Consider the following 15,829-nt stretch of genomic DNA (forward strand, 5'->3'; position numbering starts at 1 on the left):
GATTACATTGATTGTCTCTGAGGAGAAGAAGGTGTGGTGGGGACAAAGGGAAGAAGATTAATATTGCAGACTCAGGATGACAAAGACAAGCCTGGTTTATGACCCAATGTTATATAGAGAGCCTTTTTCTGCTCTTAAAAGAGTAAATTGTATAGTTAACATACTTGTGGTTCTTGTATTATGTAAATGTATTACCTCTTTAAAAATAAATAAAATATAAACTATAGAAGATATTTATACTCTCACCCTTATATGCAGACCCATATTCGTATATGTTTAGAAAGAAGGTGTAATGGGTAGATACTAAAATGTTAATCCTAAATAGGATTATGGGTAAATTTTTATTCCGTGTGTGTGTGTGTGTGTGTGTGCGTGCGTGCGTGCACGCGCGTACTTTCTACATTGAATTTACTCCTTTTATAATGAGAAGAAATACAAAAGCAAAAGTAAAATCTATCTCATGTCAAAGAAAACATTTTTGCATATCCCTCCCTTTTACCTTCTCTTTTTTCTCCTCTAGGTTTTGGCACCATGCTCTCATCTGTGGCCCTTCTTTCCATTCTTGTCTTTATTCCCTCAACTGTGGTGGTGGTTTTGCTGCTGGTGAGAATGGCGAGGAAGTCTGTGGGGCTGAAGAAGAGGAGCAAGTCTGGCTATAAGAAGTCGTCTATTGAGGTTTCAGATGAGTAAGTCCAGCTGGAGCCCTGAGCAGTAAACGCATTTCTTCTTCACAATCCTGCTTTGTGGGTAGTACCCAGCCCCCTGCCTTCTTTTCTTCAAGGTCTAGTTTAGTTCTGGTGAATTTCTTTTAGAAGAGAATAGTTCTGCTGAGCATACTAGAAGGAAAGTAGAGAGTGAAACCTGTGGATATTAATTTGGAGAAAGACAGAGGGGTTAATAGTATGGTCCTAGTTTCCTGCTTTGGAAATCAGATTGATGCTATGGTTCTGAATATAAATTCTGAAGTGGAAATCTCATTTCTTCAAAATTAACAGGAAATTCCAAGAAACCACATTGTTTCTTGCTATTTCTTCTCATTTGTTCCACATTCCAGCTACAGTGAGCTTATTTTCTTCTCTAAACATATCATACTTATTCAGGGCTTACTATCCCCAACCCTCTCCACTGTGCCCCTCACCCCCACCCCTGAATGCTTTTCTCTCACATGAAATCCTCTTCCTCTCTCCCTTTGTTGCCTGTAATACTCTTCCTTATCCTCCAAGACCCAATTGAAATGTCCCCTTCTTTTGAGTTTCCTTGAGCCATACAGGGAGAACTAATCACCCCCTCTTTGTTGCCACAGCAGTTTACCTTAACTCCCTTAAAATGTTATCACATTGCATTATATTGTACTTGTTAAGTTTCAACAGGTCTCTCACCCCCATGAGATTGTAAATTCTTCAAGGGACTCTGCTTTATTTATGTCCTTATCCCTATCCCAGCACAATGCCTCTGACATGGTTGATGCTTAGTATGTTTCTAAATGAATGATTGTTACTAGCTTCTATTTATTGAGCACTTACTATGTGCCAGGCACTATGGTGTGTGTTTTACATGAATTTATTTTTTTATTTACTCCTAAACACTATCTTTAAGTGTAGCTAGTAAGGTCTGCATTTTGTAGGTGAAGAAACAGGCTCCTGGAGCTTAAGCGATTTGCCCAGTCACCCTGCTAGTAAGTAGCAGAACTGGAATTTAAAACCAGACCTGTCTGACTTCAATGCCTGTGCTCTTAACTGCTCTATCCTGAGATAGTGATTGTTCTGATTTGGTTTGTCTTCTGTCTATAGCACTGACCAAGAGGAGGAGGATAATTGCATGGCGAGACTTTGTGTCCGTTGTGCGGAGTGCTTGGTAAGCCCATGCCATTTCTTCTGCTTTCTGCTCATGTTCCACTTTTTGCATACTCAGCGAGATCCTTTCCCCTCAGAGGCAGCAGAGGGTATGCCAGTAGGTCTAAAGCATGATGTCAACCAAAGTCTTCTTCCAAAGCATTTTGATCTCAGTAGAATTTACTGATGGGTTGCATGTATATGTAAAAGAATAAGAGTCAAAGTTCTTGACTTGAGCAACTAGAAGAATGAGTTGCCATTTTCTAATATGTACAAGTCTGTGGGTGGAACAGGTTTTAGGAAGAAGATCAGGAGCTGAGTTTGAATATATTAAATTTGAAATACTTATTAAACATCTAAGTGGAGATGTGGAGTAGGCAATTGGTCATGTGGGTGTGAAGTTCAGAAGAGAGGTCTAGACTGGCAATATACATTAGGAATCATTAGCAGATAAAGACTGGTAGAGCTATTTCCACCAGGGTCATGAGTGTACATAGAGAGGAAGTCAGGACTGAGCCCTTGAACTCTCCAAAGTTCGTAGATTGGGGAGATGAGGAGAAATTAGCAAAGGAGGCTAAGAAGGAATGTCCAGTGAGGTAGAAGGAAAACTAGGAGAGTTTGATATCCTGGAGGCAAAATGAAGAAAGTTTTTTTGGGAAAAGAGAATGTACCAATTGCTGCGGAGTCAGGTTGAGTAAAATAAGGAATGAACATTGATTATCGCATGATCTATAATGTGGAGGTCATTGGCGACCTTGGCAAAAGCAGCTTCCATGGACTAGGGAATGAAAGCCAGACTGGAGTAAGGCCAAGAAAGGATATGAAGAGATTTATTGGTGACAGTGGATGTAAACAACTCTTTCAAGGAATTTTTCTGTGGAGGGATGCATAGAAATAGGGCAATAGGTAGAGGTAGGTGTGTTGAATTGCTTTTCTTTCTAAGATGGGAGAAATTGTAGCACACTTGTATGGGATGATAAATGAGCCAGCAGAGAGAGAAAAGTAGATACTGCAAGAGAGAGAGGTAAAGACCACTGGAGTGACTCCAGAATCTAGTGCACAAGTAAAGATGTTGGCCTTAGATAAAGGCAGGGAGAGTGTATCCATAAGAAGATTAAGGAAGGCCAACTAGATGGGCCTAGATGCAGGTGAGTAGGTAAATATGAAGATGGGAGCTTGTAGATGTTCCCTATTGACTGCTCCTGTAGTCTCATGGTGGGAGAAAGAAGGATCATCACCTGAGAATGAAGTAGTGAGGAGGAGATTTTGGAAGTTTGAGCAAAGAGGGAAAGGTATGAAATAGTCTGGGAGAATGAATGGACTAGAAAAATGCAGTTCGCCAGTTAGTACTATGGCCTATTTGAGGTTCAAAGCAATGAGTACATGTTTGAATAAAAAAAAAATAAACATAATGGTAGTGGTAGCTAAACTCAATAGTCACCAATTATATTGAGGTCCTGTGATGCTTCATGGGAACTTACGTGTATTGAGTGAGTGCCATCTCACTGTCGATGTCGTCCCAAGCTGGGTTCCATTAGGGGGATCCTAATGGGTTGCCTTTGGTTAAATTCTGACCGTGGCAGTATACTTCATATACATACCACATGTACTGTTCTTTCCCTTCCAGGATTCAGACTATGAAGAGACATATTGATGAAAGTCTGCATGATATAAGAAGAATGACCTAAAAACAGAAAATATCTCATTCCACTGGCAGCTAAAGCCTCATGGAGAAGTAGAGCTGGCCTGAAGAGTAATGATGAAAGTTTCTTAAAGTCATCACTAAAGACTTTAAGAACCATTTATTTATTGAAGAAATATTCTTTTTGTATTTATAAGCTGTTCAGAAACTTTTAGAAGAGACTCATAACTACCCTTTTTAATAACTTATACTGTTAGTTGAATGAAGGAATTCTTGTCCTGAATAGAAAGATACTTTTTATTTCGTCTTTGCTCTTGAATGTAATACATGTTATCTTCCAGTTACTTGAGATAGAATTCTAAATTTGGCCACACTGCTGATGCTTTCACACACACACACACACACACACACACACACACATTTTAAATGAAATGGAGCTTGTAGCTTTCCTGATGTGCTACCAGACAAAACGTTTGTTTGGGATAAGTATCGTTTTTTGCTCCATGAACATTTTTAGCTGTGAGTTAGCACACAGTATATACTCATTGGTTTAATTATCTCATTGTCAATTATGTTGGGTGACTTGGAATATAGAACACTAATTTCCTTCGAGTTGGTAGGATCAGGAGTGTACTTGGATTGGGTTTTAAAAATCTTAAATGTCATCAATTTACAATTAAGGAAAGGAATAGCGAGGTAGGGGGGTCCTTTCTTTTGTCTTGTCAGGTGCAAGTTGTTACTTTACTTTCTTTCAGCTGACTGATTTGTGGTTTCCTTCTTGACTTTTCAGATCAGAGGCAAGAAAAACTCTTCAAAAGGTTTTGTGGGGATGTATAGAATATTTAACCAGTTATTTGCAATGAAATGCTCTTTTAACTTGTATTATTCTTCAAAACTGTTTTTTATTTCTAAAAAATGCACCAAATATGAGTGAACTGAGGTAATTGCAAACTGTTCTTGTATAATACTTATGATAAGGAAGTGACGTTGTACCTAACCTGTACTTCTCCCTTCTGGTCATTCAATACCTTATATCGGCTTCTTCCATTTTCCTGTAGCAACCTATTTCAAATTTTAATTTATGTGGGAATTTCTGTTAGCCATTAGGAAATATGTATGACATGTCAGGAAAGATTGACAGTGCAGTTTTCTGTAGCAGAGTAATAGAGTTCACTTCTTAGTTGTGAGAGACAAAAATTATCCCTTCCATCTATCTTTGTTTTTTCAACAGGTTGGTCTCTTTCCATGGTTCTTCACTAGGTGGCTTGGGAAGTATCTATATTATAGCATTATACACTGTTTATGTTTTTAAAAAATCACTTTCACAGTTTTTGTTAAGATCTATTTTTAAAAATTTGGGTTTTTAGCTCTGTCCCATAGATTTGGCCTGGCCTCTTTTGTTAACATAGTCCATAGATTAGAGAGTCTGGTTAATTAATAAACATGATTTACCTCTGGTCACTTAAGGAAGTAGAAGAGGCAAGACAGAATTAACAGTTTACATTTCCAGTGGTTAAACCTCACAGTCTTGGGCTACTTGTTAAGTATGCGGTTGTCTAGTGCCAATCTAGTGGGCCAATCTGATGGCTCAACACAGAGAGGAAAATGGTTTGAGTAATGAGAATAAAGAATTTGGGTACTAGGAGATTTAAAGATAGAGGTAGAATTGTGAGGCAGACATTTTGTGGGTTCCCATTTTGCTGAGAAAAGGATGATGTTATGGGAACCCAGTTAAAGCCACATCCCATTAAATGAGGAACCAGTTTTAGCTAGGTTTGCTTGTAATTTCCTTTGCAGCATGTTTTGAGGATTAATCCCGTGTGTTATGTTTTTCAGTTTAGACAAATGGTGCTGTGTGAATTCTTAGTCATGTTATTTTGCAGCCTTGATCATGATTCAAACTAGTCCTTTTCAAATGACTGAATAATAGAGTCCTTCATGGGAAGAGAGTAAGTTGATAATTTATTGGTTTGTGTTCATATTACAGTCATAAGGCTGCTATTAGTTTCCTTCTTTATCCCTTATATTGATGTCTGGGTTACAGCTTTTCTTCAAGGGAACGTGAGGCAGTGTTTGGACACCTGCTTTCTTTAAGGATAGAAGGAAGATAAAGTTTTTTATTTTTTTAACTCAAAGTTTTAATATCTTCTAAGGTGCTATTTTCTATCTTTTTTTCTTTTTGCTGCTCCATAAGTTCTTATTATACCATATGGAGACAAGCCTTGTCTAGAAAGGGAATTTAGTTCAGACGGGGTTAAAAGCCTTTTAGAATTTTTCTTTGGCTGCTGAACTCTTTACTTGTGGTTACATTACTTTATGAGTTTTTTGCATTGAGCTCTTAATTCTGTTACCAAATATGAACTTACAAAATGCTTTGTGTTTTCCCACATGGCCTGTTACCTCAGGCTTCTTGGGGAATTGCTTAGTTATCTGTAGCTCCCAAATGGGGCACTGGTGCCTCAAAAGGGAATGTTGCATGTCCCTGCTTTAAAAAAATTCTGGAAGCCAATTAGACTATCGTTTAATTGCATAACTCAAAACTTGCTGTCAAAAGAGACAGCTCCATTTCTTTGACTCCAGTGTTGTACTGTTGAATTGTTAATTGCTGCATTTTACTGCTTTTTTTGGTTTTTGTTTTTTTGTAGGAGAATATGTACTGTTGGGCCATGTGCACAGACATTGTAACTCTTGATGTCTTTACTGGATCATAGTTAATAAACTTCTTTGCATTTTATGCTTACTACTTGTGTATAAATACATATGAAAGGGGAGAAGGTTTGTGGTTTTCAGCTTCAAACGACCATGCATCTCTGAGCTATACCCCAGCAAGAACCTGCATAAATTCAGTGTTGTGCTGGAACCAGTTCACACAGCAAGAGCTAATTATTAAATATTTAGGAATTTTGCAATTCCTGATTCTTAAACTGTTGGTAGCTTGAAATAGGCCATGGTGGGAGTATTTAAATGAATTGCTGGCTTACCAGCACACCACTTCTCAAGAACCGTGGAGCATAGTACTTGAGAAGAGCAGGCATTCAACAGTTTTTCAAATGATACAGGACAAGTTGTAAGAAACAAGTACACGTCCATGTGGAGGTCAAAGCAATCCAGCCAAAGTTGAAGATGTATACATTTAGAACACTTATTTTGAAGGTGTGACTTAAAATCAAAAGATACCTTGAAGTGAAAAAGCCTTGAGTCCTTATCTAGGATGTCCAAGTCATCCAAGGGATCTTCTGGGGGAATAAAATGCTACCTGTATTCTGGAAATGCTGATATCACACTGTCAGAGGAAATCAACATTTTAGGTGGTGAGTTGGAGGACTGGGCAGGCATATCTTTGGAAGCAGGGGTTGGGGGATTGACTGGCTCTACCTCTGTGTTGAGAGAGAAAATAGGAGAGGTTGCTATATTTTAAACAAAGAGCAAAATGTTTTGTGTTAATCTTAAATTTATTGTATTTTGCTAGCGTGAAGCTGATTTTTTTCCTCAGCAAATGTTTGCCTCATGTCATTGAAGATCCCATTCTGAGAGAGCTTGTAATCTAGCAGAAGAAATAGCAGCTGCAGAGGTCTGGAATATGAGGTTCTTCAGTAAGTTGGATTTGTTATCTCTTTTTACAATAAAAGTGTTAATAAAGATTGGGTAATGGACCAGATGACTAAAACAAGAACCTTAATTTGGAGGTTCCTGTTTGTGTCTCTGCAGCCACCTCAGAACACATGCATTTGGTTTCCTCTGAGACTGACCTTCTGTGCTAGCAGAAGTCTCTTCAGTTGGACTTGAGAACTGCAGTAGTGGGAGAGTTCAGTGCATTGCTTCTCCTTGGTGCTCCTCATCTTGGGTAAGTGATTGCTTTTTATTTCTTAAGCAGTGATTTGAACTTTTCTCTCTCAGAAGGCTGGTTCTGAAGGTTTTAATTTAATGGCAATCCTTTTGCATTGTGATGCCACAGTCACAGAACTCTCAATCTCTGTAGGAGGACTATGATAAGTAGTCTAGTGGGTGCAGTTTTTCTTTCTGTAGTGTAAAGTAACTTATGTTAAGATCCTCAGAGAAAAGAGGTATGTAATGTTTGCTTTTAATAAAAGAGTAGATGATGATGAGGATGATGATGCTGATAATGAGGATGATGATGATGATATGGTGTTAGCTTTTAACTTGCCTGTGGCTTTAGGTAGAGCTGTGACTGACTAGCTGTCCTTGAACTCATGGCAACACTCTTCACTGTTTCTCTTCTTTCAGTCCAGACAGGCTAATATTTAACTTTAAGAAGTCAGGAACTTAAACCTTCCAAGAGAGTTAGGCTATTGTCTATACACGTCACACTGTCTGCATATCCTTGATCTCGGGAAAGACTGACATAGATGGTTTAGGTATAACTTGGTTAGAAGGAGTGAGCAGGAGTAATTACTTCCAAGGTCCTCTTCAAGTAGAGGGTTGACTAATGTAACCTAGACTGTGTTACAAGAAGCCATGTAACCTACCAGTCTGTATTAAATGGCCTTAGATAGAAAAACAAGGATATATTTTAAGAAGTTCATGCCTCAGAATGGTTATGTGAACTCATATACCTAGAATCATCTGAGAGGCCTGGAGGTACACAGGCATGGATAAATTGAGGGAACATAGCATTGCAGGTGGAGTGGGCTGTGTAAGGGAAGTCTGTGTAGTTGTGTTTGCTCAGTGGTTGGTGTCCTGACTAGGGGCAAACACTTTGACAGACAGCATCTCTAATATTGTAATATGTGGGGGTCATTTTCACATCTGTGGTATTCTCATTGTCAAAAGTCTCTTTCCTGAAGATTCTTTTCTGTCATAATTGTGCCAAGGATAACATGATTAATAATAGGAAAGCGAATCCTGATAGTCACAACTCCCCAGGAGTGATAGAAGGTCATTGCCAGGAATTATATTGTGAGAGAGCCATGAGCTCAGGTAAAAATGTTTGGCCAACATATGAGATAACTTACTATGTAGAATTATCTCAAGAACATTAGTTGAGGAGATAAATCAGTATCTGGAGAAAGAAGCAGGGTAGAAGAAGTTGAGAGTTCAGAGTCTCTTATTTTCCAGGTACTTAAGGTGCATCTAAATGCTTTGGTTGGATTTTTAAAGGCTGAAATTTATTTTAAATACAGTAAGCCTTAACTTAGTGTCATTCATAAGTTCTTGGAAACTGTGACTTTAAAGGAAACGATGTATATTGAAACCGATTTTACCATAGACTGATTGATATAAACTAAACAAGGGTTAAGTTCTTACAGAATATGTCTAGCACAACAACATCACCAATCTTCTAAAGACCTTAAACACTTCTAATGTTAAACATTGAAATAAAAGCAAGCTATGTATACATTTTGGAAAGATTAATAAAAACTGGTAAGATAATTATTTTCCAATTTGCTTATTCTAACTGAGGGTCATGGGTGGCCAGAGCCTATACCTTCAGCTTAAGGTGTGAGACAGGAACCCACCCTAGACAGGACGCCCTTCCGTTTCAGGGCCACTCACACCCACACTCACTCAGAGTGGGACAGTTGAGACACACCAGTTAACTTAACATGCAGGTCTTTGGGATGTGGTAGTACTCCCCAGAGAAAACCCACGCAGACATGGGGGAGAACATGCAAACTGCACATGGACAGTGACTCCAGCTGGCATTCATTTTTTTTTCCCATCAACATTATAATGAAATGATGTTGAATCAAATGAGGTTATTTGAGGACCTGCTGTGTATAAATACAGTTGACTCTTGAACAACACGGGTTTGAACTGCACTTATACATGTATAAGGTCCACTTATACACAGAATTTTTTTCAGTAAATATGTACAGTACTGTAAATGTATTTTATCTTTATAATTTTCTTAATAGCATTTTCTTTTCTCTATCTTACTTTATTATAAGATAACTGTATGTAATAGACATAACATACAAAATATGTGTTAATCGATTATGTCATCAGTAAAGCTTTTAGTCAACTGTAGGCTATTAATAGTTAAGTTTTGGGGAGTCAAAAGTTATACTTGGATTTTTGACTACATAGGGACACCCCTAACCCCTGATTTAAGAGTCAACTATTATATATAAACTTCAGAATATTATTATTCAGATATATAATTTAAAAAATATGTTTATTCAATATTTCTATTATATATATATGTGCATGACTGTACATAACTTGGTAACTATTTATATATGGTAGAAATTTCTGAATATTTGCCAATTACTTAGGAAATTGAAATGTGACTAGAGTGTTTTTGGCCTTGTTAGGTGTTATTAACTTATTTGACAGGTAGTTACTGGGCTCTCACCCTGGGCCTTGTTCCATGCTGGCACTGGAGATTCTGTGGCATGTAGGCACAGTTCTTGGCCTTATGGGGCTTATAGTCTTGGAGGGATGAAGGTAGAGAGAAAGAGACTTTAATCAAACAAGTACACAAATAAATAGATGATTAGAAATTGTGATGAATGCCCTAAAGGAAAGATAAATGGTACTATTAACATCTGTGCCTAGGGATCTGACTTAGGAAGGATGGTTCAGGAGAGGTTTCTCTGAGCAAATGACATTTAACTTGAGATCTGAAAGATGAACAGGAGTTAACAGGAGTAAAGGGGTTGGGAAAAGCATTTAGGCATTGGGTACAGATTAATTGTGTTTTGACAAATGAAGTTCAGAGAAGCTTGGTCCTAAAACACTGATTACATTCACAAACAGGGAGGAGAGTACAGTATAATAAGAAGTCAGGCTGTGATCAAACATGCCTTGGTTTGAATCCTGGCTCTTCTACTTAGTATGTGTTATTAAGCAAGTCATTTCACCAATATGTACCTTAGTTTTCTCATCTGTAAAACCGCATAGGGTTGTCATGAGGATTGAAAAAGTTAACGTATAAAGTTCTCAGGCAGTACATGGCATATAACCTTCTCTGGTTTATTGCATATCAACTACTGATTTCTAATGTGATGCTATATTAACTAGGGGGATAAAACGTCCAATCCTTCAATGTTGAGGACAAGGCCCAGGTAAATTGAGTGATTTCCCAAAGATCAAAGAATTAGTTGATGGAAGGCCTGACCCAGGAAGATAATTTTTTAAAAATTCAATTCGATGCTTTTTTTTTTTGCTAAATCATTGCTTCTCTATTCATTCACACAGTTCTAAAGGTGCATTTGCATACTTAGAACTGAACATGATTATCTTTTATTCATCACATTGTTGGAACATTTCTTAGAACTTGTTTGAACATGGTTTGGGTGTGGCTCTGGGTGACTTGAATTTGGTGGCTAGATTCAGAGTCTTTTTGGGGTCGCTGGTTTCCTCTTGGAATAGAGTGGCGCAGTTGCAGAATAAGGTGATTTTAATTTGATGGTCATATTGGCAGCTATCAGCACTTATTCAGTGCATGCCAGGTACACTACTGGTACTGTAGCACAGGAATGGGACACTCATAAATATATGACACATATGGTCCTGCTCTTGAGAATGTGGACTTAATGGGGTTTCGTATTAGATATCTAAGTCAATATTACTTTTTGCAAATGGCTCACTGCTTTGAGGAATGTATGAGAGCTGTTTGCTGGGTTGAGGAGGGAGCACAACCAACTCCCTGGAGAAGAATTCATCCAGAATGTGACAGGAATCTCAAAGGCCCCAGATATAATGTCCTAAAACACCATAAAGTTGTGACATGCTATAAAGGGAGCCCTTTATCATGCTCATTCATTTATGTGTGGGGTGAGGTGGGCATCATGGAGCAGGAATAGGGCCGTGGCTATCTTGAGAGAGATCTGTGTTTTCATTAGATATATTTATGCTTGGGGAAACTTAATGTGACTTTTGGTATATAGTCAGTGTAGTTATTATCTACATTGTTGTGATGGGATTCAAAAATCGAAACTTAAAAGTTTCCAGTTCATTCTGATGAGTCATTTGCCATACTTACAAAGGTAGATGCTCAGAACTCAATATCTCCCCTGAAAGCTACAGTAAACTCTATTTCCCATCTGACTTTAAGGTTATAAAAAGTAGAGTCTTATGTGGTAATACTTTCTATTTTTCAAAGAACTGTTACATTATCATATTTGATCCTTGCATTATTACCCCCATGTTATAGGCGAGGAAACTGAGGTTCAACAAGGTCAACTGCCTTCTCTGCATAAGTGGGACCTAGGGTAGGACCTTCTTGAACAGTTGGATCCTGATTTTCCAGATGGAAGATTTTATTGATTAGAATACAGGTAAGGAATCTTTTAGGAAATTGTTTTTTATAAATTAAAATGGCCACCGTAAGTGCTGGGCTTCCCACTAGAGCTGGGTAGGGTACTGTGATGTTAATGCACAAAAAAGAACCTAGCAGGTTCTGAGGTGGAATTCTTCCAGTGGCAGGATGTTAAGGGTGTAGGAATCATGGCTGACCAGCCACAGTAGTAGTAGGTAGGAGTGCAAGGTGGTTTGAATTCTAACTCCATGGAGTTAGGATTCTTCTGTTTTATGAAGAAAATTATGAAGCACTGTGTGGAACAGTGATTCCTTTCCCAGGAGCTGGTGGATACAGTAAAATTAATACCACAGAGATAATGTGGATATTTAAAAATTACCTTTACCCATTTACAGCCCAGTTCTGATTCTACTCATGCTGCCCTACCTAAAAAAGTTTTAAAAGTGGGAGAAGAAAGCTTACCATGAACCTTTCGTGTGGTTTCTTTGTGTCATAGGGCTTGGCAAATTTCTTAACTGAGTTTAAAATTTCCCCCTTATTTGTTATCTCCTTTCCCACATCTGAATATTCTTTAAATGTTTAAAAGTAGTAATTTTAATTTAGTTGGAGACATAGGTAAAAATTTCAGGCTGAGTATCCTGTAATCTTTTGTTTATATAAAACTCTCAGGTTATAGAATGTCTAGGGTTGTCATTTCAAGGGTTTGCTGAAATTATTTGCTTTTTTTTTCTCTTGAAAAGCAACTTTCATCTACTCTTCTTGTATAGCCATCTAAAGCAGCTCCCAAGTTACTCTCCCAAAACCACTGTTTTGTTTTATCATAGCAGTTACCAGCATCTGCTGTTTTATTTTTCATTCATTTGCTTCTTTTTTTCTCTATCTTTCCCCACCCCCCACAAACTGTACCTTGCCTTTCTTGTTCAGTGCTGCATCCCAGAGCCTCAGGCAGAGACTGGCCTATGAAGGAACTCACTGTTGAAGGTCGTTAAATTAATGACCTTCTCTTGAAACTATTTTCTGATTTTTTTCTTTTATCTTAAGATTGCAAAATAGAGGGCAGCATGTTTTACCCACTGAAACTCATCCTGATGACACTGTTACTGGGTAAGTAGAAGCTAAGGGACAATGGGGAGGAGTATTTGATTCATCATAAGTCTCATGCATTTCAAAAGCCAATTTTGTGTATTTTCATTTCCCCTTGGTTTGTTGAAAACAGAAACCCTAACACGGAACTTTATAGTTTTGCTAAAACAGTTGTTTCGCTAAAACATTTATTTTAGAAGCCATGTAGCAGACTCCTTCTTGGAAAGCTGAATCTTCTTCTGTTTCGAATAGAAACAGAATGCCTTTGGGTTCTTACTGGGTGTTCTGGAACCCTCCTATGTGATATAAAGAAAGCCTCCCTCTGGCATTTTTGCACTTTAAATTGTCATCTTTAAAATCATAGCTAGTCTCAGATCAGGAAACGAAAATACCAAAGAAAGTACCAGAATCCCTGTAATTGTTTTTACGCTTTAGCCATACTAGCCTTCTTGCAGTTTCTCCAAAGCACTGAGAGCCCTTTCCCAATTTGGGATAGTATCTTTTGCCTGGAACATTCTCTCCCCACCTAACCCTCACAAGCCTGCCTAAGGCCTCCTTATCCTTTAGGTTTCCCTTTAAGCTCCACTTCTTTCTAACAAGCCTTCTCTGGCTGCCTCCTCAGACCAGATTGGAGTCTCCTGTTTATGTAACCCAACTGGTCAGGGATGCTTCTTGCTGCCCATTTCTTATCTTCACTTTTTCTAGCTTTTTCATCCATTTCTCCCCTTGTCTTTCTCTTTATCCCAAGGGTATCTCTCTGTAGGAAGAATAAATTAATTAGGTACTTCGCTTTGATACCTTTTTTCTCTTTTTATTCATTTTTTAAAACTGCGGATGGTGATTTAAACATTGACTCAGCAAAGTACACCAAAAAATTGCCTTTGCTCTAGTTTCAGGCAACAGAGTGCGTAAACATGCACACATGCACACGCAGAAATAATATGCATTAGAGAATATTTTTCATGAATTTAGTCATGATTTCAGAGGCTATTTAGACATTTTCTCTCAGAGGTCTATGAAGCAGCCTGCAGGTTTTTGCTCTTCTCTCCAGAGGGTTAATAGTCCAACCCTGTGTGTAGTGGCTTGGTGGCCTCAGAGATTTTATACTTTGTGCAGAGTTTCCCTCCTTTAGAAAGTCTCATTTTCTTCACCCATTTCTCTGCAAAGGCTACTTGTCATGTATAAGCTTCTTTTTACTTTGGTCATTGCTCTTGCTTTCTCTCAAACCTTCATTTAATTCTACATAAAACATGCTTAATGTTAAATTAAATTCACTTCTTATACCTTTAACCACACATAAAGTGGCTCAGTTCTTCCTGACAGGAAAACTCCAGATCATTTTTGGAGCTAATTTTGATTTCTTTCAAAATAATTCCCTTTAAAGGGTGTGGAGTTCATGTTTTCTCTTACATCTTCCCTATGGTGTGTGCCTGCTGTGGGGCAAGAAGTTGATTCCTCTCAGGGCAACAGCTTGGATGAAAAGACTGGCACATTTTTTGTTTTTCCCATATGCGTTCACTTGGCTCTTCTTTGATATAGACTGGCCAGCATCTAAATGTGTCTTTCTTTATGTCGTTGTCTCTTTGCATAGAGCATATCTTGTGAAAACAGAAATGTTTGTGTAAAAAAAAAAGAAAAAGGAAAAAAAAATGTTTGTGTAATGGCTTTCTCTTTTAGTGAAAAGAGAAGTTCCTTGAGCAATGTACAGATAATAGAGTGGTACTATATGTGCAAACACCTAGAGGCTGACAAGCCAGGGCTGTTGGCAAAGCTGGAAGAGAAGTGGGGAGAAGGCAAACACAAAGGAAATTCAAGGGAAGAGCAGTGCTCTGTACTGGCCTAATTACAAGGCCCTGTAATAAAACCAGAATCAGCCAGTAAATTCAGAGAAGATTTTTGCAAAGGAACTAAAGAAAGAGAAAAGAGGAAGGAAGCAAAAATACCTGTGAATTGGCTTTTCAGATAGGGAACTGGTGGGAAACAAAGAACAAGAGACATCCCAGTTCCTCTTTATGGGTGTCAAAATACATGACCTGAAAGGAGGGACTTCAGAGTTTCTCTTTCTTTAGAAATGAGGTTGGAGGGAGAATTCTGGAAAAAGGGAAGGCACTAGTTGGGAGAGTGGAACCAGTTAGCATTTACGTAGTGTGAAGATTGCAGAAACTCCTGATTTGAGCCATGTGGTTAACTAGAGGGTATTTTTCTTACCCTTGGGAATGCCATGCTAGTTTGAGTGGGGACCTCTGGGCCATGTTGGGTCTTCTGGGGAGGGAAGGTGTACAGTACTTGGTGATTAATACTGATGTTTGTTGTTGAGGATATTTGTCTAAATGACGTCTCCTCTTGCCTTTGACTTCTGTAGATTATTCCTTGGGCCTGAATGACTTGATTGTTTCCTCCCTTGAGCTAACAGTCCACGTGGGTGATTCAGCCCTAATGGGATGTGTTTTCCAGAGCACGGAAGTGAAGCGTGTGACCAAGGTAGACTGGACATTTTCATCAGGAGAGCATGCAAAGGTAAAAAGGAAGAAACTTTACTGTGTAGTACAAGCCCTTGGCCAATGATGTCAGGACAGTGTGGGGGAGAGAGAGAATCAGGTCTTCAGGTGCCAGGGGGTGATGTTACAAGAGCTTAGGTTCTGGAGCTTGTCAGAACTGGGCCTCTTCTCAGCCTGGACTCTTGGCTATGTAATCAGCTAGACAAGTTATTTAATCTCGATGATCTCCATCTGCAGAAGTGAAGGTGAAGATAATTATAAATGGTAATGTTTAAATTTCAGGTCACTTAGAAGCTAATGGGAGACAAATGCACAGTTATTTCAGTTTCTTTTCTTAATTTCTGCCCTTTGGAGAGTAGTATCAGTGCATGGGAGGGGTGAGATGGTGGGAGAGCATTGGTCTAGACAGAAGGGTTATGGCCTAAGCATAAGAATGATGTCACAGTATTAGTTTTTTGAGGGGATGGGGAGCTGGGGGGAAACAGATTCTTTCAGCATTCCACTGCCCCATGTATGTGCTTGGAATGTTCTTTTTCTCCTTCACAGCTGC

At 38.5% G+C, this 15,829-nt stretch overlaps 2 protein-coding genes across 6 annotated transcripts in view; both read left to right on the plus strand.

Moving 5' to 3' along the window:
* The window catches only part of MPZL3 (myelin protein zero like 3), a 21,439-nt gene extending 15,225 nt beyond the window's left edge, over nucleotides 1-6,214 (plus strand). For all 3 annotated transcript variants that reach the window (XM_036220636.1, XM_016155503.2, XM_016155510.2), the window contains 3 exons: nucleotides 521-686; nucleotides 1,791-1,854; nucleotides 3,460-6,214. In XM_036220636.1, coding sequence (XP_036076529.1) covers nucleotides 521-686; nucleotides 1,791-1,854; nucleotides 3,460-3,486 — 257 coding nt within the window. In that variant the 3' untranslated portion in view covers nucleotides 3,487-6,214. The remainder of the gene's footprint in view (nucleotides 1-520; nucleotides 687-1,790; nucleotides 1,855-3,459) is intronic.
* The window catches only part of JAML (junction adhesion molecule like), a 27,852-nt gene continuing 15,580 nt past the window's right edge, over nucleotides 3,558-15,829 (plus strand). Inside the window, exons 1-6 of one of the 3 annotated variants that reach the window (XM_016155486.2) lie at nucleotides 3,558-5,423; nucleotides 6,944-7,067; nucleotides 7,183-7,318; nucleotides 11,594-11,717; nucleotides 12,740-12,802; nucleotides 15,144-15,298. In XM_016155486.2, the coding sequence (XP_016010972.1) occupies nucleotides 12,760-12,802; nucleotides 15,144-15,298 (198 nt within the window). In that variant the 5' untranslated portion in view covers nucleotides 3,558-5,423; nucleotides 6,944-7,067; nucleotides 7,183-7,318; nucleotides 11,594-11,717; nucleotides 12,740-12,759. Of the gene's footprint in view, nucleotides 5,424-6,328; nucleotides 7,068-7,182; nucleotides 7,319-11,593; nucleotides 11,718-12,739; nucleotides 12,803-15,143; nucleotides 15,299-15,829 lie in introns of those variants that run through there. The other 2 variants (XM_016155477.2, XM_016155491.2) reach the window with 2 other exon arrangements.

The sequence above is a fragment of the Rousettus aegyptiacus genome, unplaced genomic scaffold, assembly GCF_014176215.1.
Source record: "Rousettus aegyptiacus isolate mRouAeg1 unplaced genomic scaffold, mRouAeg1.p scaffold_m13_p_5, whole genome shotgun sequence".
In the NCBI taxonomy this organism is placed as follows: domain Eukaryota; kingdom Metazoa; phylum Chordata; class Mammalia; order Chiroptera; family Pteropodidae; genus Rousettus; species Rousettus aegyptiacus.